The sequence below is a fragment of the Erinaceus europaeus genome, chromosome 8 (genome assembly GCF_950295315.1).
Source record: "Erinaceus europaeus chromosome 8, mEriEur2.1, whole genome shotgun sequence".
Lineage (NCBI taxonomy): Eukaryota > Metazoa > Chordata > Mammalia > Eulipotyphla > Erinaceidae > Erinaceus > Erinaceus europaeus.
This window is the reverse complement of record NC_080169.1, coordinates 102217478-102244810: the sequence shown is the minus strand read 5'-3', so window position 1 is coordinate 102244810 and position 27333 is coordinate 102217478. Positions and strand designations below refer to the sequence as shown.

Genomic DNA, 27333 nt, shown 5'->3' with positions numbered 1-27333 from the left:
TAACCCTGATGACCAGAGATGCCAAGATTCTAAGGAAAACCCTAGCAGTACATCGAAACAGTTATCCACCACTGCCGGGTGGGATTTTGCTCAGGGATGCAAGGCTGCTAAACATAGACAGTGCAGAACTGCTCTCAGGTTTACTAAGTTCTACCTACCCCTTCACCCACCAAGTTGAGCTTTAGAGAGAAATCTTGAGGCATCGTCTGCTCGAGGGCCCCATTCTCAAAACACCGCACACCACATAGAACACACCCACATATGCACACCATGTCCTTTCTCACTCTGGGAAAGCAGCAACTGACAGGCTTTTGATTTCCACTTTTCTATCTACTGAAAATGCTTCAGTACGTGATGCACTATGGAGCGTCATTCGAGTGACAATGATGCCTTAGGTGTGTGCAGTCTAAACCACAGCCACCAGCTACCTAGGGCTGTTTAAAGGTTTTTTTTTAATACTTATTTATTTGTTTATTCCCTTTTATTGCCCTTGTTTTATTGTTGTAGTTACTGATGTCACTGTTGTTAGACAGGACAGAGAGAAATGTAGAGAGGAGAGGAAGACAGAGAGGGGGAGAGAAAGATAGACACCTGTAGACCTGCTTCACCGCTTGTGAAGCAACCTCCCCTATAGGTGGGGAGCCGGGGGCTCTAACCAGGATCCTTGTGCCAGTCTCTGCACTTAACCCGCTTCACAACCACCCGACTCCTAGGTAGGACTGTTCTATCTAAACTAATTAAAATTAAATTAAATTGTGTTCCTCAGTTGCATCAGCCTCATTTGAAGTTCTGATAGCCACTTATCAGACACTGCAGAATATGGAATGTTTACGTCACCACAAGAAGTTCACTGAACAGCACTGTCTAGACCGGACTGGCTGCCCTCACAGTACAGAACTCCCAGGTGTGCTACTTTCATTTTCAGACATTAGATTTTTCTGCTTTCTCCCTCATGTCACTTTGTATAATTGTCAGTGTGATGCTAAAATGCCCCTCTTTTATAGCTATGTAAACCACCCCCCTTACACAAGTTGTGTCCAGTAGCTAAAACCTAAGGAAACAGTTAACCAAACAAAATCACAGTATGCTCAAAGAGGATTCTAGAAAAGAACATCAAGACCTAAATTTTCATCACAATGACTTCTGATATTTCAGAGCATTCTCTGACTGCCTCTTCTCAAACAAGTTCAAGATATGGTAAGTGAATTATTTGTTACAGTACAGGGACACTCCTTCCTACTGAATAATTCAGTATCTGCAAATTCATCTATTCAAATTTACTTGTTACACGTAATAATGACTTTCACAATTACTTTCAGATAAGTGTAGAGCAGCAATCTTGAGTCACGGGAAGCACACTCTCCCTGCTGAGGTCCAACAAGGGATGTTTTGTTTTCTGGTTTTAACTCTACGCATAATAAGTGGTCTTTTTCTATTTTGTGTCACATTTTCTTATATTTTGTGCTTCATATTGGTATTTTTGCTGTCTAAAATGACTCCCCAAATCAGTGCTTAAGTGCTGTCCAGTATTTCAAAACTGTAAGGAGACTGTGATATGCCTTACAGAGACAGTATGTGTATAAATAAGCATGACTGACTTAGTGCTGTTATTTGGCTGTAAGCTCAATGCATACACATACATACACGGTTTCTAAATAGAAACACACACAAAAGAAGTTATGTATTGACAGGTTAATGAAAATGTTGTGATCGAAAGGCACACAGGAATCTAATACATATGTCCTCAGGAGTAATGGTTCACACTCACTGATGCAGCGATCATGGCAACTTTAAAGAGCCGAATGACTAGGTTTGGGAATTAGCTACATGCATAACCAAAACACACTAGGAAACCTGCATCATTCTAGGGCAGTAAGGTACCCAGCGCATGCTCTCTACCTTCACAATTTACCCTATGGTCATGTGAAGAATTCAGAATTAGTAAAAAGAAATATAGAGAATTATAGGCAATTGCCACACTAACTTTATATGCTAACATTCCATGAAATGAGGTTTCTCCTTATCCAAAATTAAACAGAACTAATTTCTATATCCTGAGTATCAAATTAAGTGTTTTGTGGTAAGTAGGTGAGGTCATAGCTTACTATTACAATAAACATATATGTGGCTGAATCTTAGTCCTGCTACTCTTCCTGTTTTTAACCTTTATTTATTGACTAGAGGCAGCCAGATATCAAGAGGAAAAAGGAGAGAGAAAGACACAGAGATACCTGCAGCACTGTTTGACCACTCACAAAGCTTTCCCCTGCAGGTGGGGACCAGTGGGCTCAAACCTGCATCCTTGTGCATTGTGACATGTGCCCTCAGCCAGGTGCACCACTACTCAGCCCCAGTCCTACTATTCTTTACAATCTTATTTTCAACCCATTATATCTTTAAAAATACTTTCAATATTTCAAGTTCATATTTTTCTATATAAGTAGGCTGGTCAAAATTAATACTGTTATGTTTCTTATTTACAGAAGTTTCTATAAATCTGCTGAATCATTTCCTAAAAATAAGACACTATTCCAGCACATGTGGTACCAGGAGTCAACAGCAGAAACCTTAGGCATGTAAGTCCTATGCTCCATCAGTTGAATCTTTTCCTCAACTACTGTTAGTTCAAGTAAGTTTCCAATTTCTTAAATGTCTTACAGACTATCCACTAGTTCTTTAAATATGTTTGGTCACTTTAATTCCAGCAGCTTTTAGTACTTTTGGTTCCTACATCTACAGGATTCTACTGTCTACTGTTTTGTCCTAGTTCTTATTTAAGGAAAAATAAATTTATAATAAAAATAAATTCCTAGCAAGTTGGCTTTTTTTTTTTTTTTTTTTTTTTAAAGTAAGCACTCCTGTCCTCCTTGAATCATGATTTGTAAGCACCACCTGAGACCTAGAGCTGAAAGTAGCCTTCTTCAGAGAGGATGTGTAGACTTTTCTGGGAACTTTAAAAGGTCTATTCACCCAGAACTACTTGAAACTCATACTGTGAGGCTTCCTGAATGGACAGGTATCGAGAGTTCGAGTACCAAATGTGAACAAAGACCATCAAGTGGCTGAAAGCTCTCAGGCACAGGTTCTCATCTTCCCTTTATCCTTCTCTTCAAAGCGCTAGACCAACTCTCCTACAACCCCTAATACACACAGACACCGGCATTTCTTCTGTTTTAGGCTTACCTGAGAATGAAGACACTTTACATTAACAGGGCTTTTATGTATGTGTACATATATCTTTTGTGAGTCAGCCCTGTCAGTAATTTTCAGAACAAGGATTAAAGTTAACTCATAACCATTAGGAGCACAATACATTGCTACATATCTAGACACCAGAAGCATGCTCAGTCTACCACACAGACATTTACCTCACAAAACTGAATAAAAACTGGAATTACTTTCAACTCTTTTTTTTCTAGCAATATTGCTACTCTGAGATCTGCCTTTTCCTACCTTTATATTGGGCTGTCAGAAAAGTCATGACATCTTTTTCTAAGTTTTCCTGCGCAAAAATGTCTCATGACTTCTTCCAACAGTCCAATATTTGGGTTGTGAGTACAATGGAGAAAAACATTTTACATGTTATCTGTATCCATGACAAATTAAGTCTCAGATCAATTACTGCTCATAACAGAAACAACATCTTAACAAGTCTCTTTTTTTTTAATATTTATTTATTCCCTTTTGTTGCCTTTGTTGTCTTATTATTGTAGTTATTGTTGTTGTTACTGATATCATTGTTGTTAGATAGGACAGAGAGAAATGGAGAGAGGAGGGGAAGACAGAAGGGGAGAAAGATAGACACACCTGCAGACCCACTTCACCGCTTGTGAAGCGACTCCCCTGCAGGTGGGGAGCCGGGGGCCTCGAACTGGGATCCATAAACCAGTCCTTGCGGTTTTACACCACCTGCACTTAACCCGCTGCGCTACTGCCCAACTTCCAACATGTCTCTTTTTATAGTTAACATTTTACCTTAACAGGTATCAAGAAATTAAGTTTTACATTATTAACAACCAAGGGAAAAAAAAAACTGAATTAGTGGCTTTAAATGCTCTGAGAGATAGTAATACAACCAGTTTCATTAAATCCCACATGAATTTGCAGTTATTATTGCCATTGTTGATGTTGTTCGTTGTTAGATAGAACAGAGAGAAATGGAGAGAGGAGGGGAAGACAGAGAGGGGGAGAGAAAAGATAAGACACCTGCAGACCTGCTTCACCACCTGTGAAGTGACTCCCCTATAGGTGGGGAGCTGGGGGCTCGAACCCAGATCCTAAGGTCGGTCCTTGCGCTTTGCGCCACGTGCGCTTATCCCGCTGCGCAATCGCCCGACTCCCCCAAATCACAATTTCTAAGCATGAATAAATCCTGGATTCCAGACAACTGATATTAATTAGATGTCCATTTAAAGTTGGGCTTGTGAATAACATCGGGAGTGACATACAGTCTTACCTGAGGTGGATAGTTGCTCTCTGAAGACCACCTGGAAGACTGGTCATTTGGTTTATCCACTAAAATGTTCCTGAAGTTAAAAAAAAATGATATAAATTAATTGAAAGGATAAGTAAACATAAATGTTCAAAAAGAAGAATAATTTACCAGATGCTGAAATTAGAGACATATGATACTGAAACTTAGGCAAGAAAGGAAAATGAAACACAATAAGCACAGATTTAAAAAAAACAACCTCTAGTCTATGAAAGTTTTGAAATATGATAAAGATAGTACTTTAAATAAAGAGGGAAAGCAAGAAAAATAATTCTACTTCACACCTAGCAACAAAGTGATCTGTTTGTATATGAACACACATACACACTCACACAGTGAATTCGTCACTGGAATTTAAAGAAAAGCAATAAAAAATCTCAAAAAAGAAAATGCTATATATACAACACTATATTATGTACAATTGTATAGCATATATTTTGCATGTATTTATATATTATTACATATGTGTAGTCTGTTTATATCATCAATCTTTGGATCAAGGTCTTTTTATAAGCATAGCATCGAAAACAAAATTGTGGGTGAAAAAAGGAACTGACATAAATAATAGTGAAAGATCACATCACTGTAAACTGTAAACTTAAAAACAAATGGGACTGTAAATAAGGTCTGAACCCACTCCTCACCTGCACAGGGGGGTGCTTCATAAGCAGTCTTTCTTTCTCCACTCTCTATCAGGCCCACTCAGTTCAGGCTACCTAGGATAAGCTAGGTCAGCTCGCTCAACTAGATAGTGCGCCAGCTTTGTCATGCGAGCCTAGCCTCCACTTCAGTGCTGTAATCTTTCCCTCTCTCCCTCTGTCTCTAAGATATAAGCAGAAATGCCCATCGACAGCCTCTGGAGGAGCAACGTGCAGTGATGCTTTATACCTGTGACTTTCTTTACAATATCTCAGGACAGTTAACCTCGGGTATTGGGTGAGCTAACACAAAGAAGAGAGATGGTCCACTATGAAAATTTATACACTCCACCCCAACAGTTTAAGAAAAAAGGGAATCAATCAGAGAAAAGATACACAGAATAGAAATCGAGAAAGAATAAGTTAATAAGTACTAAGACAAGAATGTTTCTAATACAAAACAGATGAAACTCTATGAAACAACAAAGACTGACAGCTTTTTGTTCCAGTTGCCAGGAATTTCTGTTTGGCAACCAAAATAATGTGGCCATAACAACCTTCTAGGTACTCCATGACTGATGTTATCATTTTCATTTTGTCTGGAAAAGTATAAATGATGAGCAAAAAAAAGGCTGGGGAGACAGCATAATGGTTATAAAAGCCTTTCCTGCCTGAGGCTCTGAGTTCCTAGGTTCAATCCCTGGCCCCACCATAAACCAGAGCTGAGCAACCTCTGGTTTCTCTCTGTATCTTACTCTCTGTATTTTTCTTTCATGAAAAAAAATATATTTTTAAATGACAAGAAAAAAAGTTGCACAATTTAGTGTTGAAAGAATGATAAGCACGTTCAGCAAAAAAAAAAAAGCTTATTCTACTATGATTAAATTAAGTTTAATTCTGAAATATATTTAAAATATATAATGCAGAGAAAAATAACCTTGGTTAGTCAAGATAAAAGAGATGGGTCAAGGATTAAATTGGCTTCCTAGTTTCATAAAAGTTAATTTAATTTCCCCAATAAAGTGTATAAAATGTATATTCTGGGTGGCCAGGCAATGGCGTACTCGGTAGAGTACACACATTACCATGAGCAAGATTCTAAGTAGACTTCACAAGCAGTAGCAGGGATCTTTCTCTCTCCTTCCCTATCACTTCTTCCCCTCTCAATTCCTCTCTGTCTTATCAAATAAAATAACTTTTTCCCAAGCTATTAAGTGCCCAAGTTGCATATTTTAGAAGTATTAATATTATACTTCGATATACTACCATCAAGTGCAAGGAACAAACTAGAGAAGACAAATATTAAATATCTGGGGCTCAATTTAAGTCAGTAAGTTTAAAAAAAAAAACACAAAATTTTTGTTGTGACTGCTTAAACATATCCAAACCCTAAGCCTTATTTTGGCAATACCTTTTACACTGTGACTCTAAAGAAATCTAAAGGGTGGAAGGTAGATAGCATAATAGTTATGCAAAACACACTCTCATGCCTGAGGCTCCAAAGTCCCAGGTTTAAGCTCCCGAACCACCATAAGCCAGAACTGCTCTGGTTAGGAAAAAAAAAGAAAGAAAGAAATCTAAACAAGTCATAGAGTAAATGTGAAAAGTAGCATTTGGGGGAAACTGAGGATTTTTTTTTTTTTTTTTGCTAATGGCTGCTAAGAATAGTTGGTAAAACCACTCAATTTTACACTGAGAGTCTTGGATATTAAAAAATGACCTTTAATTCTGATGTGAAGAAAAGTCAACGGAGCAGAGTATGAGAAAGAATTCAACTTTTTAAATAATGTATTTTAATATTATTTAAAAATACCCTAAGTAGTGGCCGGGTGTTGGCGCACCTGGTTCATGTATTACAATGCGCAAGGACCCAGGTTCAAGCCCCCGGTCCCCACCTGCAGGACGAAAGCTTTGCGAGTGGTGAAGCAGTACTGCAGGTGTCTCTCTGTCTTTCTCCCTCTCATCACCCTCTTGATTTCTGGCTGTCTCTATCCAATAAATAGATAATAACAAAAAAAAATACCCTGTGTCTTCCTGCTAGACGATGTGATAACACAAGAAGAAATCAACTTCCACTAGGAATCATAAAACCAGGCAGCTTGGACACTAATTCCTTGGGTGACCTTTAGCAGATCGCATAATCTCCTAAGAGCATTACTTCCTTTATCTGCAGCATAGAGGAAAAGGTAGAATGCCTTGGTCTCCAGTTACTTCTGGCTCTGGTCAGGCCAGCTGCATTACACAACTCTAGGAAATACTATTCATGAAGCCATGTTAATATTCACCAGTTCTCTGAAAAGCCTTCACATCGTTCATTCAACGTATCGCCTATAATCCTCTTCCTACACAGCACTCAGTAACAGCACACAATCTGCAGATTGTAACTGAGCTTCTATTTTGGGGTGATCATTCTACTTGGGGTAATGCCAAAATAGTATGAGAATGGGTACCTGTGGCCAAAAGGATTTGTATCTATTCTTAATAAATAAAATGACTGCATATAGAGTAAAATTAAACAGGAAAAAAAAAATGCAGTGAAAAACTAGAGTTCTGGACCAGAGTAGATAGCATAATGGTTATGCAAAGAGACTCTCATGCCTGAGGCTCTAATGTCCCAGATTCAATGCCTACACCACTATACGCCAGAGCTGAGCAGCGCTCTAGTAGAGAAAATGAGAAACCAGAGTTTTAAAATGCAAAGCAGAAAAACTCAACTCAATTTTGAATATATATACAATTATAGTTTTTCCAAAGAACATCTATACATACTATAGAGGTATGCTCAATTCCAAATATTTATCAATTTTCATACCAAATATTTTCCAGTTTCACACAGGAAAATGTTTACCAAGTCTTGTATAAGTCTTGCAATAAGTTCTAGAGATACACTTGTGAGAGTACAAGTTAAAAAGAAGATAAAGACTGAAATGTGCTACAAAAAAAAAAAATTGCGAACTCAGATAAGACAGAGAGTTCTTTTGTTTGGAGTGGTCAAAATGGAACTTTCTGAGAAAAATTGCACTAATTAGGAGTCATTCACATAAGAGACAAGTCAGTTCCTCACAATGGTAGCACCAAATTCAAAGCCATAGCAATAAAAATCTTATCCAGTAAATCTGAGAGATGAAAGCAGTCAGATGTCTTTAAAGATTCAAATGTGATAAATGTAAAGGCAGGAAATATAAGAATGGGGGCAGAGAATATTTAAAAAAAAAAAAAGTTGAATACAGACTCGAGGAGGTTCAGAAATACCCCACTAACAATCTCTTACATTTAGAAAGACAAAGACCCTCCTGAAGAGAAACTGAAATAAACAGAAAATAAAATAGAATTTAACAAAGTTCAACATTCAGACATAATATAAGCGCTAAAACTAATATATATCTTTACATAACATCTCCAGAAGCCAGCACCTTATTAACAGTTAAACAGTGCAAGTATTTCTGCCAAAAATAAGGACAAAGGTGACTATCACCACTCCACTAATCTTTTTTTTTATATATATATTTATTTTTTATTTATTCCCTTTTGTTGCCCTTGTTGTTTTATTGTTGTAGTTATTGATGTCATCGTTGTTGCATAGGACAGAGAGAAATGGAGAGAGGAGGGGAGGGGAAGACAGAGAGGGGGAGAGAAAGACAGACACCAGCAGACCTGCTTCACCGCCTGTGAAGCGACTCCCCTGCAGGTGGGGAGCCGGGGTTCGAACCGGGATCCTTATGCCGGTCCTTGTGCTTTGCGCCACCTGCGCTTAACCCGCTGCACTACAGCCCGACTCCCCTCCACTAATCTTCTAAAGAAAGTATCAGCCAATAAAATTTCAGACCTGAAAACAAAGGGACTTCCAAACTCAGGTGTAAAAGGTTAAAAGAACTTGGGGGTTGTCTATCACCCCATCTAGACAAGACAAATGCTGAACTATCTGAAAATCAACTTTTCTTAAAGTGCTCAAAATGCTGAAATCACTGGGGAAACCACCACCCTATAAAATGGAGAGAAAGTTTTCAAGACAGAAAAACAGCTGAGAGCAGCTTAACTGAAGCAGATGTCACTGCAGCCAAGAACTGGCAGGAAAAATTAAGTGGCCATTTTGAAAATTTCTGGAAGTAGAAATGTAGACTAGCTTGAGTGTTGGAAACTCCTGGGACATAGTTCTGCGAGTTTTACTTCCAGTAAAGAAAAACTCCTGTCTGAAACAGAAGTGAAAAGTAATATTTTAAGATACCTCCAGTAATATTTTAAGATACCATTCTTCATAATGAAGGCCAGTCTTCCAAAGACAATTATTTGACCAGAAACTTATCCTACTCTGGGAAAAACAATTGGCCAATTTTTCTCCGACTTTCTTTTTCACATAGAGGCTAGGGCAGTAGAAAAGCTAAGAACCACTTCAGAAGGGCATTCAGGGCAGTCCTGTGAAAGACGGAATTTAATTATAACATTAAGAGAATGCAGGCCTAGAAGTGACGCACCTGGGAGTTGAGCGGCAGCATAGCGGTTAAGCACACGTGGCGCAAAGCGCAAGGACTGGCATAAGGATCCCGGTTCGAGGCCCGCTCCCCACCTGCAGGGGCGTCGCTTCACAGGCAGTGAAGCAGGTCTGCTGGTGTCTTTCTCTCCCCCTCCTCTCTCCATTTCTCTCTGTCCTATCCAGTAACAACAACAACAATAATAAATAGCTCTCAACTGCTGAGTTTATCAGAAGGCTTGAATCAAATGGTCTCCTATGAAATTAAAACTAGTCCTTCAGGGAGTCAGGTGGTAGCGCAGCGGGTTAAGCGCAGGTGGCGCAAAGCACAAGGACCAGCATAAGGACCCCGGTTCAAGCCCTGGCTCCCCACCTTCAGGGGAGTTGCTTCACAAGTGGTGAAGCAGGTCTGCAGGTGTCTTTCTCTCCCCGTCTTCCCCTCCTCTCTCCATTTCTCTCTGTCCTATCCAACAATGACAAGAACAATAAAAAAACAATAAAAACGTCAACAAAAGGGAAATATATATATATTTTTAGTTTTATATATATATATATATATATATATATAACTAAAAAAAAAAAAAAGTGACGCACCTGGCAGAGCACATACATTATCAAGTACAAGGACCCCAGTTCAAGCCTGCTCCCCACCTGAAGGGGTAAGCTTGACAGGCAGTGAAGCTGTATTGCTGGTCTCTTTGTCTCCCTTCCTTCTCTCTCCCTATTTCTCTCTCTGTAAGAATAAAAGAAAGGAGGGAGTCAGGCGGTAGCGCAACGGGTTAAGCGCACGTGGCGCGAAGGGCAAGGACCAACATCACCAGCATCAGGATCCCAGTTCCAGCCCCAGGCTCCCCACCTGCAGGAGAATCGCTTCACAGGCGGTGAAGCAGGTCTGCAGGTGTCTTTCTCTCCCCCTCTGTCTTCCCCATCTCTCTCCATTTCTCTCTGTCCTATCTAACTATGACGACATCAATAACAACAATAATAACTACAACAATAAAACAAGGGCAACAAAAAGGAAAATAAATAAATAAAATATAAAAAATAAGAAGGGAAAAAAATGGCCACCAGCAGACGGGGAATCATCATATAGGCAGAGCCCCAGTGATAACCCTGGTAACAAAATGAATTAATTAAATTAGAGAACACTCGCCCCTCATACCTTACCATCACAAGGGTCTTGTACAAGAAATAACAAATGGCAAGTAAGAGAGATGTAAGAACTTCTGGAGGAAACTCAAAGAAAGCAGGGAGGAGGGAAAGGACACTGGACAAAACCCAAGCCTCTGGTAACAAACATAAAAATCTCAAACAAAAAGGTTGAATTACGTGAGTTTCCACTACCTCCTACCTGACTTCCACCAGAAAAGTGAAAAATGATGCTTAAAAGGTGAGGACAAAACATTCTAAATAAAACTAGCAAGCATCAGAACAAGATACAAGATATGAAATTTTTTTTTTTTTGCCAAAACTCAAAATAACTGATTAACCTTAAAGGGGGGAAAAATGAGAAAGGTAGAGAAGATACAAGACGGAAGGGCAATGTGGTATGGGAAGAGTAAGCCGACATTTGGTTTCTAAATTGAAAGAGGAAAAAGTACGTATTTTAAAGAATATTACAGTTGGGGAAATAGTGCCGTGATTACACAACAGACTTCTATACCTGAAGCTCAGAGGTTCCAGGTTCAGTTTCTGGCACCATAAGAAGCCAGAGCTGAACACTGTTCTTGCAGAATGAATGAATGAATGAGTGAATAAATAAATAAATAAATAACAAAAACTGAGGAAGTTTGTCACCAATAGTTCTGCCTTGCATAAATATCAAAAGTTCTTTGAAGAAAAGTGACATGAGGAGAAACCTGAATCTAAACAAAAAGGACCTTCTTCTAAGTAAACGATTAAATAAAAACAAAGGAAAAAACTTGTGGGGGGTTTTATTTGTTTGTCTGTTTGTACTTAGCTCAAAGTAATTAATACCAGCAACACATCAGGCGATTAGACTATATGAAAAAGTTGAATGAATGAGAGTGATCTTATATAGACTAGAAGGCAGGAGCTGGGAATATTTTGGTACAAGACACTGAACTGCTTGTAGAGTGGCATATTGTTACTTAAAGCTATAATAGGTAAGTTGTAAATGAATACTACAACTCTGGAACAACCACCAAAAACATTAAAAGAAGTATGATTGCTATGCTTAAGAAATAAATGAAATCATAAGTTTTCACTTCAAGTCTGAGGTGGGGGAAAAAGAAGAAAATAAGAACCAAAGAACAAAGATAATAAAAAAGTTACAAATATGAAAAATTATAAATATAACTATATCAACAAACTATTTAAATTTACATGGTTTAAACAAACCAACTGCAAAACCAAGACAATCAAATACATTTTTAAAAAATAGAGTAACAATATTATTCCAGTTCTTAAGAACAAGTAAAATCACCAGGGTTAAAGAACTGCATTATATATTGGAGAAAAAAGTGCCAATTCTCCCAGAAGACATAACAGTCTTGAATGTGACTGCACATAAAGTGTCAAAATACATGAGGGGAAAATTGATAGACTTACCAGAATAAACAGACAAATTCACTATTATAACTGAATACATCAACATTCCTCTATCAATAACAGACAGGTCTAGCAGACAGAAACTGAACACAGATATAACAGAACTAAACAGCACCATCAGTCAAGTGGATCTAATTAACATTTACTGAATACTTTATCCAAGAGGATAATACACATTCTTCTCTAGCTCAAAAAGTAACATTTACCAAATGTTAGCTACACAACCAATAAAAAGCAAGATACAAATTACTAATATCTAGTTGGTCCAAGACTTATGGTTTATTGTTAAGCTGTTTAACAAATTACTAATATCAGAAATGAAAGAGGATCAACCTTATCATTTGTTTATTAAAAGGATTATAAAATGAGTATTACATACAAATCTATTTAATTGTAATTGAAACGGACTAATTCATTGAAAAGACATAAACTTTCTTTCTGAAAGTAGATGAAAGAGATAAAGATTTCCAGGTCTGGAGGAAATGTACTGGGTTGAGCACACACATTACAATGCACAAGGACCCAGGTTCAAGCCCCCAGTCCTTACCTGCAGGTCTGCAGATGTCTCTGTCTCTCTCCCTTCTAATCTTCCCCCCTCTCAATTTCTCTGTCTCTATCCAAAATAAGTAAATAATTCTTTGATTTGTATTCTGAAGGACTAGTTTTTTAATTTTTTTAAATATTTATTTATTTATTTATTCCCTTTTGTTACCTTTGTTGTTTTATTGTTGTAGTTATTGTTGTCATCGTTGTTGGATAGGACAGAGGGAAATGGAGAGAGGAGGGGGAAGACAGAGAGGGGCAGAGAAAGATAAGACACCTGCAGACCTGCTTCACCACTTGTGAAGCAACTCCCCTGAAGGTGGGGAGCCAGGGCTGGAACCCAGGTCCTTATGCCGGTCCTTGTGCTTTGCGCCACCTGCGCTTAACCCGCCGTGCTACAGCCCGACTCCCTAAAGGACTAGTTTTAATTTCATAGGAGACCATTTGATTCAAGCCTTCTGATACACTCAGCAATTGAGAGCTATTTTTTAATCAATATCTGGACATATTTTTCTATATTTATTTATTTTTACTTTGCTAGCCATCCAGTTTGCTTTTTGGCTTATTTAATTTGTTGCCATCATCTTTTGCCAGTGGTTGTTGGGTTTCATTTGTGGAATATATACATAGGTATGTATTCCCACAGTGCTTGATTCCATAGAGATAATTGCTGCAAGCTCAAACGTTTGCAAGGGCTTGCTAATAATGAGCTGACTTGAGTTTTGCTCTAGGTGATAGTATACTGCTGACTTCCTATTTGACATCCTGTAATTCTCAATAAAGACTCTTCAAAGTATAACAAACAGCCCAAGCTACTGGTCAACCAACACACTCTAGATATTGGCCAACATTTGCTTTCTTTCAAAGCACACAGTCATCTTTATAGCTCAGTGTCCATTCCTGTAAATTTTAAACTTTTATTGCATTTTCCTACATTTCACAATAATGAATAGAAAATAAAACCAATCCCCCCCCCCCCCAGGAGTGTTCGTTCAACTGAAACAACAGTGGTTCATCAGGTGATGTGAAAGAAGAACACTTCAGACACTGGGTGGTAGACTTAACCAGTTTAAACATAAATGAAATGCTGAGAGAACGAACCATTTAAAAATCACAGCAAAAAGTGAAGTGTAAGTGTGCCAATTATGGACTTAATGGATGTCCACCTCTCAACTTTCCTTTTCTGCCAACTTTGAAAATGAATTTGGGCCCTGAAAATTTCCTTTTGCCAGCTGGCACAGTAAGCTTTGTCAGTAGAAGGGGAGCTCATCTCAGGAATTAAAGTCTTTCTGCTTCTTGGTCCAGTATGCTTGCCCAGAGGACACCTACAGTCTAAGCAGCTTCTCCAGTTGTTTCATGAAGGGCAGTCTCTTTCCCGGTACCCCATCCTGTTCCTGCAGCGCATGTGGCTTCCACACTGCTTGCTTTATGCATCTATGCAAGGAGCTTCTCTAGAATGTGTACAAGTTGTGGGTATTTTTCTGTCTTTTGTCTCTCTATCCCTTCCTTCCTTCTTTTTCTTTCCCTTTTCCTTTTTTTTTTTTTCCCCTTGGTATTTTGCAGGACTTGCAAGTCAATGACTTGAATCTCTTAGCTCAGAAAACGTTCTCCTATTTACAATGTCTTCCTTCTCGACTTTGTTCCAGTATTTTGTTGGATCTGACATTAGGCTGTTGGTGCAGGGCTGCCACATACATAGCTGCACAGTGCAGGCTGTACTTTGCACAAGAAGATTTCACTGAGGAATAAAAGCTGAAATCCAGCCCATGTCTCACCCACCAAATCCAAGTTATGTATAATGAAAGTGAGAGTAGGGGCCTTCTGGGTCAATGCTAGATTCCACATCTCAACTTTTCACTGATATTTCTCCTTCCTTCTTGCTGTTCGATACTTCAGCACATATATATTATAGAACTACAGAAATAGATGTGTATGTACATAATTAAAAATATCAACTATGAACCTTTAATATATCTCTAGTAGTATCCTGGGCCTACATCCAAAGAATAGATTATTTTATGACCTGAAGTCACTGGATTTCTTAAAAGCTCCTGAATAAATTTGAAGGTGCCAACAAAAAAAATGAGATCTGCCACAATCAGTAAGTGGCACTCAAGCACTTTTGTTCAAATAATCCCTTAAACAGTCTTTGAAAGTCCATGGATAACCTTAGGCAAGCAAAATTTTCTGTATCTTATGATTGCAAAGGTTGTAGTGTTCATTGAACTTTAGTATTATTTTAAATAAAGCTGTTATATGTGTTATTTCAAAAGCACCAATATCATAAACAATACTGTCATTTATTTTTTAAAAATATGTATTTTTCCTATACAGTCAAAAAATATGTAGTCTTATTTCTATCTAAATTTCTCTCACAGAAATTTCTTTTTAATGCACTGCCAGAGAAAGAGGCCAGGGTTTGACTCATTTGATGCCTGTATTTTGTAATCATGAACCTCAGTGGACCTCCCTGACCAAGGAGTCACCAGCACGGAACTTGGTGGACCATCACTGGCACTGAGGCTCTTGTAATGCATTGTCATCATCAACATTATGCAACTTTTCACAGGCCTGACGTGTGTTCTTCCCTTTATGAAAGGAAAGTAAAACCGTAAAGTATGGTGAAAATGCACAGGCTTTTATCCTTTGCAGTAAAGCTCATTTGAGACTGACCCCCATTTCTACGTGGGGGCTCTCATATATTCTGTGGCTTTATGTGGAGGCAAAGGCATACAATCGCTGATAGTCTGCCATATGATTTGGCCCCCAGAAAAAAATTTGTTTTTTGTCCTTCACTTTCATGACTGCAAAACCAATTTTTAGAATTGCTCCTTATCCTTGAGATGTTTGCACTCCACAGTAATAGACATAATTCTTTTGTAATGAGATAAGCTGGTAAGATGGTTAAAAGTCTTGAAAATAAAGGCAAATCACTAGAAAAAACTTTTAAATGCAGGTCATAACCCAAAGAACAAAAACAAACAAAACACTTGTTTAAAAATATATATACACACTTGTTTTCACAGCAGTGCTATTTGTTGATACCCAAAATTTGGGACAACCCAAGTGTCCGACAATAGATGAATGGTTTTGAAAGCTGTAATATATTAACATAATACAATATTACTCAGCTGTAAGAAACAATGAAATCTTGTTTACACAATGTGGATGAAATGGAAAGAATGATGTTAATTGAGATAAGCAAAAGGAAACTCAGATAATCTTACTCATAGGTGGGACCTAAGAAGTCAAAGGATAATATAGGATGAAACTTTAATGTCTTTCATAGCATATCCACAGAGTGGGGGCCGGAGGGCGTGAAGAGAAGGGCCAAGGGGAGGGTTAAGTGGTGTGGGGAATTCAATACCCAACGGTAGAAGACACTAGAAGACAATGATATGCTAGAAAGTGAGGTATGTAGCTCCCATACTGGGGAGATGTAGAACTGTGATAACAACCCTATAAATCAATATTTGCTCAATAAAGTGATTTTTTAAAAATGTAGGTTATGACAGGTTTAGAAGGGGGTTAGAATGGGGTTTAGTGATTTTTTAAATGCAGGTTATGATAGGTTTAGAATGGGGTTATTCCCCATTTTGGACAAATGTCTAGCAATAGGAATGATGCTGATGAATGGGTAATAGTTTTAGGTAGCAAAGGCCTCAACCATAGGCAAGTTGATCAGTTTTAAGAGGGAATACACAATAACAGCCTATGTGTCCTTTAAATATCTATATATTCCATAGACAGAAACATATCCCAATTTGAAGATCGCTGCTAAAAACTAGTTACTAAAAATTGACATCTCTAGGTCTTCAGAGTGTTTAAAAATTGAAAGTGTAAGACACAGACTATATTCACATAGCTTTTCTACTTAAAATCTTTTGATGGTTTCTTGGTTTCCAAAAAATAAAATCAAAATTCACTAAAATGGAATCTAAAGTCTTTATAACTTGTGTTTATCCTCATGCAAGAAAGCAATCACACACACACACACACACACACACACACACACACACACACACACACACACACACACCTTCTAATCCTGTTAAGTAAAATTTATTTGTTGAAATGAAATACAATTTAAATCTTCAGGCAGTACTCAAGGAAGAGGGGAAAAATTTAAATCAACCCAATTAGTACAACCCACAGATCATCACTACTAAGGCATTGGTACATTTCCTTCCAGTCTTCTCCATATGCATAAGCATGCAAACTGATACTTGAAACATTTTCTCTATATCATTAAAAAAATATTCTAGTTCACTTGCATGTTAGCTGTCGAGCTCAGACAAAAATTAGTAAAGCCACGGGCCCCTTGGAATATACCTAAAATAGACCTACTAGCTTTTTCCAAAACTCATCTGCTACATTCTTGCCTTTAGGTTCCTGCTATTAAACAATTTGTTCTAGTTTATATCTTAATGCTTTTTCAGCCACCAAGGTCCAGATGCTACCATGATGCCATCCTGACTTTCCCAGACAGAGGACCTCACCAGTGTACCCTGGACCCCCACCTCCCCAAAACCCTGCCCCACTAAGGAAAGATACAAACAGACTAGGAGTACAGATTGACCTGCCAAGGCCTATGTTCAGTGAAAAAGCAATTACAGAAGCCAGACCTTCCACCTACTGCACCCCATAATGATCCTGGGTCCATACTCCCAGAGGGATAAAGAATAGGAAAGCTTTCAAGGGAGGGGAGGGATACAGAACTCTGGTGGTGGGAATTGTGTTGAATTTTACCCTTCTTATCCTATGGTCTTGTCAATACTTTTCATTTTATAAATAAATTAACAACAATAAAAAAAATTCTAAAACTTACATTTTAATGGCAACCCAATAGCCTGTGAAGAATATCTTAAAAAACTGTATTATTCAACCCGATAAATCTCAGGACAACATAACTCGAACAGTCTCCTCAGATAGTTGCTGGAGGACTAATCTGCAATTCATGTAGTATATTTTAGGTAAATGTGTAAATAAGCACTGCCCTAAATACCCTGGGAGAGTAGGTTAAAGTTCTATAGAAAAGTTAAAGCACGTGGTCCAGGGGGTGGCGCAGAGACTACGGCACTACACTCGCAAGCATGACGTCCTGAGATTAACCCCTGGCAGCACATGTACCAGACTGATGTCTGGTTCTTTCTCTCTCTCTCCTCTTATCTTTCTAATAAATAAATAAACAGATAGATAAATAAACAAAACACTAAAAAAGGAAAGAAAAGTTAAAACACTAATTTCCTTAAATTAGTGACGCAAAATCCAAAAGTTTTGATCTCATTATAATTAAATATTTTGTATAGAGTGCTATGTCTCTTAAATGCATTTATAATTAGCGAATGTCCAAATTAATAGGCTAACATTCAAACTCATAAAGGAAGTATAAAGAGAAGGACTTGTTCACTGATAAACATTGGTAGATTAAATGTTGTAAAGTTACTTTGTATCTTTATCAATGTACCTTAAGGGGTTGGGTGGGTTGAGGATGCATATGAACCAGGTTCAAACCCCTCTCCTCACCTGCAGGGAGTATGCTTCATGAGTGGTGAAGCAGGTATGGAGGTGTCACTCTTTCACTCTCCCTCTTTCCCACTCCCCAATTTCTCTCTGTCCTATCAAATAAAACAGAAAAGGGGGGAGGAAAAATGGCCACTGGGAAGGGTAGATTCATGGTGTAGCCACTGAGCCCTGATGATAACGCTGGTAGCAATTAAAAAAAAAAAAATCTCAATGTGCCTTCTGTAAATACTGTCTTTTGTTATACTGCAACCATGAACCAAAGCTGAACGAAAGTCAAGACTTAAAACATTAACAACTGGTGTATTTGGAAAGAAACATAGGCAGGAACACCTGTTTACAGAAGTAATACCTAGAGAACACACACCTGGCAAATGGCCCAGCCTGTTTCTGTGACCTGGACACGCACCTGGGAAAAGTCGCCCTCTAGCCATCTCCCTGGTACTGACAGGCTATACTAACTAAACAAGTTCCAAGTGTTAACCCAATTTCTCAAATCAAAGGTGCTAAATATTCACAAACAAAGAGTTGCTGTATTCAAGAAACGTAGAAAATGGTTAAGGAAGGTATATCTGTACCTTAAGAGAGGCTCAGCTCTCCCAAGAGACAGCAAAACAGTTCCCTTGTGTAGTGTGCCTGCCTTGCCATGCATGCCACCAAGGTTTGAGCTCAGCGCCCAGTGCTTTGAAGGAAGCGCTGGTGCTACTGTCCGCTCCCTCCAACTACCTTCTCTATCTCTTTCTATCTGAAGAAGTTAATCCAAAGCACTGAATCAGCCCAGGTGATGACCACAAAGTCTCTCTTCATGCCCCAGTCAACAGCAGAAGTTCCATCCTCTGAATCTCACTTTCTTCTGTCACATTTACCATGTTCACAACTTATTTGAACTTAAATTTCTACCTATCATATTATTACATGTATAGGTGACTTGTCAGAAGACATTCCCTCTCATATCTTTCACTGGGTCTGGCTATTGTCCAGAGTCTGCAGGCATTCAATGATCTGCTTATGGTGAAGACAGTCAAAAGTACAAAAAGCCATTTCCCAACTTGATTACTACAACGCAGCATAAAGAGCAAAGTTCATTTAACCTGTCACCCATAGTACCATTTTGTGTTGTACAAAAGGGAAGACATGACAGATGTCAAGGAATATCAGACCTAGATGAATGAATTCTCCGATTATCTGAAATTCTAAATTTTTGGGGAAAAAAATCTGTCAAGTTAGAAGTTATTCCCAGCTAGCTTTAAAAATATATATATATATATGGCTGAGTTTATTTAAGGAAAGAATTCATAAACCACTGAAGCCATAAAAATGCTATATATATTTTTTTCAATTTACAATATCCTCCTCCCTGGTGTACCTGGTTAGGCACACACATTACAGTGCGCAAGGACCCCTGGCCCCCACCTGCAGAGGAAAAGCTTCTTGAATGGTGAAGCAGGGCTGTAGGTGTCTATTTCTTTCCCTCTCTATCCTCTCCTCCCCTTTCAATTTTTCTCTGTCTGTTTTATTTTAAATAAATAAAAATATTTTTAAAAAAACACTATCCTCCTCCAACAAACTGCTTAGCAAAGTATACATGAACATATGTATGCTTCCATGTAATTATTACAATGACAAGTAGGTAGATACCTTAAAAGATGAAGACATGGAATGAATATATATATATATACATACACATATATATGATAAAAATAAAGGAAGAAAAAAGACTAAACAATCACGGAAAATTCTCAGAACAATAAAAGTGAATTTATCTAATTCCAACTATCTAATTCCAACTCATAAGCATTAACCAGTTTCATATGCTTCAACTCATATGCATTAACCAGTTTCTTATACTACTTCATTCAGTAACAGAAAAGGGGGGAAAATCAAGTGATGATAATAAGACAATTCCACAAGCAGTTAAAAATGAGTACTGGGCTCCCCACCTGCAGGGGAGTCACTTCACAGGCGGTGAAGCAGGTCTGCAGGTGTCTGTCTATCTTTCTCTCCCCCTGTCTGTTTTCCCCTCCTCTCTCCATTTCTCTCTGTCCTGTCCAACAACAACGACAACAATAATAACTACAACAGTAAAAAAAAAAAAAAATGAGTACTGGGACTTCCAGCCAATAAGGTAGCAGACTAGCAGTCCCTGTTTGCTCCAGCTACCACCAACACAACAAAAACTACAACATGTAACATACGCGGATACGCGGAAAACCCAGCATAGAAGCAGGCCTGGAGGTCAGATGAACTAGCAGCAGAGCAAAAACTCAGAATCCAGGCAACAAGGACAGAGAGACTCACAACCAAGATAAAAATTTGCTCCCAATTCTGGCTGCTTCTCTGGCCAGAACCTGCACCACCTCTGCCACAGCCACCTGCTGCGTCAGTAATGGCTGCCAAGTTCTGCCCCACCCAGCCTGTGCCCTTCTCTGGCCCACACCCCACCTGGTCAGTGCTGCCTCTTACCCTGATCCAATCCAACCTGTGCCCTGCTTCCAGCTAGGCTTCCTAGTCCCCTCCCGGGTCCAGCCAGGTTGTTCAGCTCATACCTGGGTCAGCCTATGCCTGGAACAGTTCCCTTAGTTCCAGGGAGGTTCCCTACCTCTGTGACTGTCATCCAGGTCCAATTAGGACCCTGCCATCCCGCGCCTCAACCATATTTGCAGAGAATCAGACATAGTGTAATTTTCCTGCAATAGTGGACCAAGATAACAGCTCAAAGGAAACTCCAAATTCAACAGAGCTATAGAAACCTCCCGAGAAGACTGTGTTCCTAGAGATGACCATAGAATTGAGAAGAAATAAGGAGGGTTGAAACAAACTCAGAGAATAATAAAATGTATAGATAATATGAATTTCTTTTGAATGGAAAGTGAAGTGACAGAGCTTTAAAACACAGATGATGGGGTTGGGCATAGCACAGTGGGTTAAGTGCACATGCCTGAAGCACAAGGATGGGCGCAAGGATCCCAGTTAGAGCCCCCGGCTCCCCACCTGCAGGGTGGGGCAGTGAAGCAGGTCTGCAGGTGTCTAACTCTCCCTCCCCCTCTCTGTCTTCCTCTCCTCTCTCAATCTCTCTCTGTCCTACCCAACAACAACATCATGAATGGCAACAATAACAATAACAAGGGCAACAACAAGGGCAACAAAATGGGGAAAAATGGCCTCCAGGAGCAGTAGATTCGTGGGGCAGGCATCGAGCCCCAGGGATTACCCCAGAGGCAGAAAAAAAAAAAAAACCAACACAGATAATGAGAACATCTGTAAAAGACAGACACAAAAGACCAAAGTGAAGAACAAAAAAATTAAGGTCAAAGAAGCCACACAATAAAGATAGCAGAAAGGGGGCCACACAGGGTTGAGCACACATTACTATGCATAAGGACCTGGGTTCAAGCCCCTGGTTCCCACCTGCAGGGGAAACCTGCACATTGATGTAGGACTGCAGGTGTCTCTTTCTTTCTCCCTCCCCCTCAATGTCTCTCTGTTCTATCAAAATCTAAATCTAAAATAAAATGAGGGGAAATACAGCCGCCAGAAGCAGTGGATTCATTGTGCAGGCACTGAGCCCCAGTGAGAACCCTGGAAGCAATAAATAAATAAATAAATAAATAAATAAATGACAGCATAAAAAAAAACACTAAAACAGATGAAGATAATATAAGAGAGTTAGAGGACAGCATCAAAAGGAATAACATTCACATCATAGAGGTGCAGAAGGGGTAGACGGGAAAAAAAAGGAGTTCACATCTGATGAAATTCTACCTGAGAATTTCCCCCAAATTAATGTAGGGAATGAACCCCCAGATTTAGGAGACTCATAGGGCTCCAAGAAAAAATGTTTCCAAACCTAAATTCGCCAAAGGGTGTAACAGTTAAAATGGCAAAGATCAAAGACAATGAAATTATTCTGAAGCTGCTAGAGAAAAGGCAATCCCTAAGAAAAGGACTTTTCAGACAAGCAACAGCTGGAGGAATTCATACTAAACCAGGCCTACCAGAGAAATTTAACAGGACTCACATGAAATGAAAATACAGAATGACCTTATCTATAGGAAGAAAACAAATAAAAACAGGAAAATAGACAAAATCCAATGGGAGACAGAGACATAGAGGGGGAGGTGTTTCCATGGGCTTTGGTGGAGGGATATTGATGCTTTTGGCGGCCCCAGGGTAACACATCATTAAAAACTTTTTGATTAATGATTTAATAATGATCAGCAAGATTGTGGAATAAGAGAGGTACAATTCCATACAAGTGCCACCACCAGAGTTCTACATCCCATCCCCTCCATAGGAAGCTTCCCTATTCTTTATCCCTTTATGGGAGTGTGAACCAAAGATCTTTATGGGGTGCAGAAGGTGGAAGTTCTGGCTCCTGTAACTGCTTCTCTGCTGGACATGAACATTGACAGGTTGATCCATACCCCCAACCTATCTATCTTTCCCTAGTGGGGTAGGGTTCTGGGAAGGTGGGGTTCCAGGACAAATTGGTAAGGTCATCTGTCCAGTGAAGTCAGGTTGGCGTCATGGTAGCATCTGCAACTTGGTGGCTGAAAAGCATTAAGATATAAAGCAGAACAAACTGTTTAATAATCAGGAACCTAAAGGTAAGAATAGAGCAGATGAGATTTGGGGTCATCATGATGGAAGAAGTTAGGAAGTCTATTTCAGGTATATTCCTTTTTTTTTTTAAGTATTTTTTTTATTTTATTTTCGAGAGAGATGCAGAGAGAAACACCAGAGCCCTGCACATTTCTGGCTTATGGTGGTATGGGGATTGAACCTGGAACTTCAGAGCCTCAGGTATGAGAGTATCTTTGCATAACCATTATGCTCTCTACCCCCACCCTTCAGGTATATTCTTTTTTTTTTTTCCCTCCAGGGTTATTGCTGGGCTCGGTGCCTGCACCATGAATCCACCGCTCCTGGAGGCCATTTTTCCCCCCTTTTGTTGCCCTAGTTGTTGCAGCCTCGTTGTGGTTATTATTGCCATTGTTGACGTTGCTTTGTTGTTGGATAGGACAGAGAGAAATGGAGAGAGGAGGGGAAGACAGAGAGAGAGGGGGAGAGAAAGATAGACACCTACAGATCTGCTTCACCACCCGTGAAGCAACTCCCCTGCAGGTGGGGAGCCGGGGGCTCGAACCAGGATCCTTATGCCGGTCCCTGTGCTTTGCGCCATGTGCGCTTAACCCACTGCGCCACCGCCCGACCCCCCTTCAGGTATATTCTAAGGGGGCCTATGAGTTTACTAATTTTTGCCTGAGTCCTACAGCATTAAAAACTTGTTTAAACTTCAAATTAGATAGGAAAGAAGCTTGTTGTCATTCCAAGTCTTTCCAAATACAACCTCCCTCTCTCCAGGGTAATTAACTCACCTAGAATATTAGCAGAAAATGATGGAAATTCACAGCAAGAAGTTACAATTGACTAATTACCTAATACTTTGAACACAGCTAATATATGACTCCCTCTACTCCCAAATCAAAAGTAATCAAAATGTCTAGTTAATGTACTCGTGTATTTGTTTAATAACCACTACACTAGACTACACTGAAGAGAGGAAACTTCCTTAGTCCCTACAGACGCTGAAAGGTTAGCTGAGGATAAAGCTAGTAATGAAGTAATCATACAATAAATGATATAGTATAATATACGAAAAATATATGAACCCATATAATATAAATTAAATATATATATATATGGAAATATATGAAAGCATGCAATTGCAGGTGTAATAGAGGGGGTCGTGTCAAACTAGCTGGGGGAAAGGTACTGAACAGGGTTTCCTGAGAATGCGACATTTTAGCTGATAGCTTAAAAAAAAAAAATAAAGAAGTTACTGCATAGATTTTATAATTCTGATCAAATTACTTAAATGAGAAAGAGGAGCGAGAAGAAAAGGGAACAATGAGCGGAAGGAAGGGCCATACCCAAGGATACAGAATAATTCACTATTTCTATCTGAACAAAACAGTATGTCTTTTTTTCTTTCAATTTTACTGGATAGGACAGAAAAAATGAGAGGTGAGGGGGAGGTAGGGAGAGAGAAAGATAAACACTTGCTGATTTGCTGTATTGCTCATGAAGCTTACCCCCTGCATGTGGGAACTGGGGGCCTGAACCTGGATCCCTGCCCATGGAGATATGTGGGCTTAACTGGGTGCATTACCATCCAGCCCCCAAAACATGTGTCTTAACAACAAACACACAGGTGATAACTATAATATCAGTCATGCCAAAGGACCTGTTAAAGTACAGCACCTCAATGTTTACAGACAAAAAAAAAAACTGTATCAGACTCCAGAATTTTCCTTCTAAATAATGTCTTCACATAAATTTAATGTTCACATTAAGGTTCTAAAATAAAATGGGTAGATAACATATTGTAGAAAGGGAAAAAGTGACTGTAATTATGGCAAAGATTAAAGCTCTCAATTACTGGGCCTTACAAACAAATAGGCCCCCAAAGAAATTTGTAAATGAGCAACAATCCCAAAAGTAAATGTCATTTTTACTCTTAGTTAATAGCATTTAGAACAACTGTTTACAACTAATGTTACTTATGTGTCCCATTTTTTCCCCTATTAGGAATTAGCAGTTACGGCATCCAGCAGGCAAAATGAGAGGGAAACTGAGCAAAGCCACTGGGTGTCAGGTTACATTGATATTATCACGAGGATCTTGCAGCCTGTATGCTAGTAACAGCCTGCTTCATGAGAACTAAAACAGAAAGATTTTTGCTTCTAGATATAGTGAACCAACATTCCTTTTCAGTAGTAAGAGAAGCTGCAATAAAAAGCCGGGGGTGGGGGGGTGGGGTAGAGGGGGTGTTCTCAAGGTACCAGAGATTGAGGAGTCAGGTGAGACCTGAGATGGCAAAACTCATTAGAAGGAACCCCACATCTGTGCAGCTTTCCCTCAAGGACACTCCACATGCCTCTTTAAGGACAAAGGCAAGGGACCAAGAAGCAGACAAGGACTGTCACTGAAGGGCAGAAAAGCCACCAGAGCTTCTGGCAATAACACAGGGCTTAGGGGATAAACCTTGGTGGTTGGATCTTGCCATGACACCTTGGACTGGAGATGTCAAAACTCCCTTCCCCAAAAGGAGGCAGAGAAGGGCACACCCAACAATAAATAAATACATAAATAAATAAATATCATTTATTTTCCTCTTGAGGAATTTGTTGATTTTTTTTGTTCCCCAACGAGAAAGAGCAGAGTACCACTAAGCTCTGTCACATGTGGTGCCAGAACTGAACCTGGGACCTCATGCATACAACTCCCGTGTCCACCTCGTAGCTATTTGTTTCCCCAAGGGTTTCTGCAGCTACACAGAAAAGGAAACTAAAAAACCAATGGAGAGAAACTGAAAACCAAGGAGAAGCTTTTAGGACTCTCTGCTGTTGGACAGGCAAACACAAAGGGTCCTAGACACACTCAGTCCCTCAGCTGGGTTCTCTGATGGCTTGACAAAGTTGGGCACACTCAAAAAGATTTATGAGGCTGGCCAGGCGGTGGCACACCTGGTTAAGCGCGCCTATCACCAAGCGCAAGAAGCCGCTGCTCCACCTGCACAAGCAGTAAAGCAGGTCCGCATGTGTCTCTGTTTCTCTCTCCCTCTCCTACCTCTCCACACCTCTCAATTTCTCTCCGTCCTGTCAAATAAAAAAATGAAAAGGAAAAAAAAAAAGGGGGGGGAGAGTAAGGGCTGCCAGGAGCAGTGGACTCACTATGCAGGCACCAAACCACAGCAATAACCCTGGTTGCAATAAATAAATAAATAAATAAGTAAAATAAAAGATTTATAAAGCCCAACACACAGCCTTTTCTTTCAAGTCAGCTCAGTTTTTGACTGCTGAGGTAATATGCCTCTATTTTTATCTGCCTTTCAGGAAACAGATGAATCCTTTCTAGAGAAATGGATCATTAGGAGGCTGGCTGGTGGCATACCTGGTTAAGCACACACAAGGACCCAGGTTTGAGCCCCTGCTATCCACCTTCAGGGGATGCTTCACAAGTGGTGAAGCAGGTCTGCAGGTGTCTATCTTTCTCTCCTCCTCTCTGTCTGCCCCTTCTCTCTCCATTTCTTTCTGTCCTATCCAACAACGACAGGATTAACAACAATTAAGGGCAACAAAAGGGAAAATGGCCTCCAGTTCTGCATATAATAATGCCTGACATTCAATCAAAAATTACCAAAAATGATAATGATGATGGTTAACATTAGTTGAATGTGCAGCTTGGCGATAGGAGAATCCGGCATGAAGCCCAGCCAGTCTACCTTGGTGTTACTCTCGATCGCACTCTGTCATTTCGCGAACATCTCATAAAAACTGCAGCAAAGTTGGACGCAAGGAATAACATCATCACATCATAGCAAGACTGGCCAGCTCCTCATGGGGCGCAAGCGCTTCCACACTACGATCATCATCTCTGGCATTATGCTATTCCACTGCAGAATACTGTGCCCCAGTATGGTTCCGTAGCCCCCATGTCCACTTGGTCGATTCCAAATTATATTCCGCCATGAGGATAATTTCTGGAACCATCCGTTCCACCCCGGTTCCATGGCTGCCAGTTATTAGCAACATCGCCCCGCCAGATGTCTGTCGGGATGCGGCATCATCGAAGTTCATTTCCCACGTCTACGCTCGACCGGACCTGCCAATATACACGGATATCTTCGCCCACCCTGTCCAACACTTGGCATCTCGTCACCCAATCTGGTCCCCTATGCCTACACTGAACTTCTCTGTTCCAGACTCTTGGAAACAGAGTTGGCAGTCAGCTGAGGTCAAGAACAAACACCCCATCACAGACCCCTGCAAGTGTCAACCCGGCTTTGACCTAGCACGTTATGATTGGGCCCTCCTCAATCGCTATCGAACAGGCCATGGCCGGTGCGCCGCTATGTTCCACCGCTGGGAAGCCAGACGACCCGAACTGCCCCTGCGGCTACAGACAGACTATGACCCACATAGTCAACGACTGCCACCTCTCCAGATTCAAAGGAGGTCTCAAAACTCTACATCAGGCTCAACCTGACGCTGTTGACTGGCTACAGAAGAAGGGCAAATGCTAGAAGAAGAAGT

At 39.8% G+C, this 27333-nt stretch overlaps 1 protein-coding gene across 14 annotated transcripts in view; it reads right to left on the bottom strand.

Moving 5' to 3' along the window:
* The window catches only part of MKLN1 (muskelin 1), a 439788-nt gene that overhangs the window by 121673 nt on the left and 290782 nt on the right, over window positions 1-27333 (bottom strand). For 13 of the 14 annotated variants that reach the window (XR_009551231.1, XR_009551232.1, XM_060196585.1 and 10 more), the window contains one exon: window positions 4457-4526. Coding sequence is in view for 12 of the 14 variants with exons in the window: in XM_060196585.1 (XP_060052568.1) it covers window positions 4457-4526 (70 nt within the window). In the remaining 2 variants the exon portion in view is untranslated. Of the gene's footprint in view, window positions 1-4456; window positions 4527-10192; window positions 10332-27333 lie in introns of all 14 variants that reach the window. The other variant, XM_060196578.1, reaches the window with a different exon arrangement.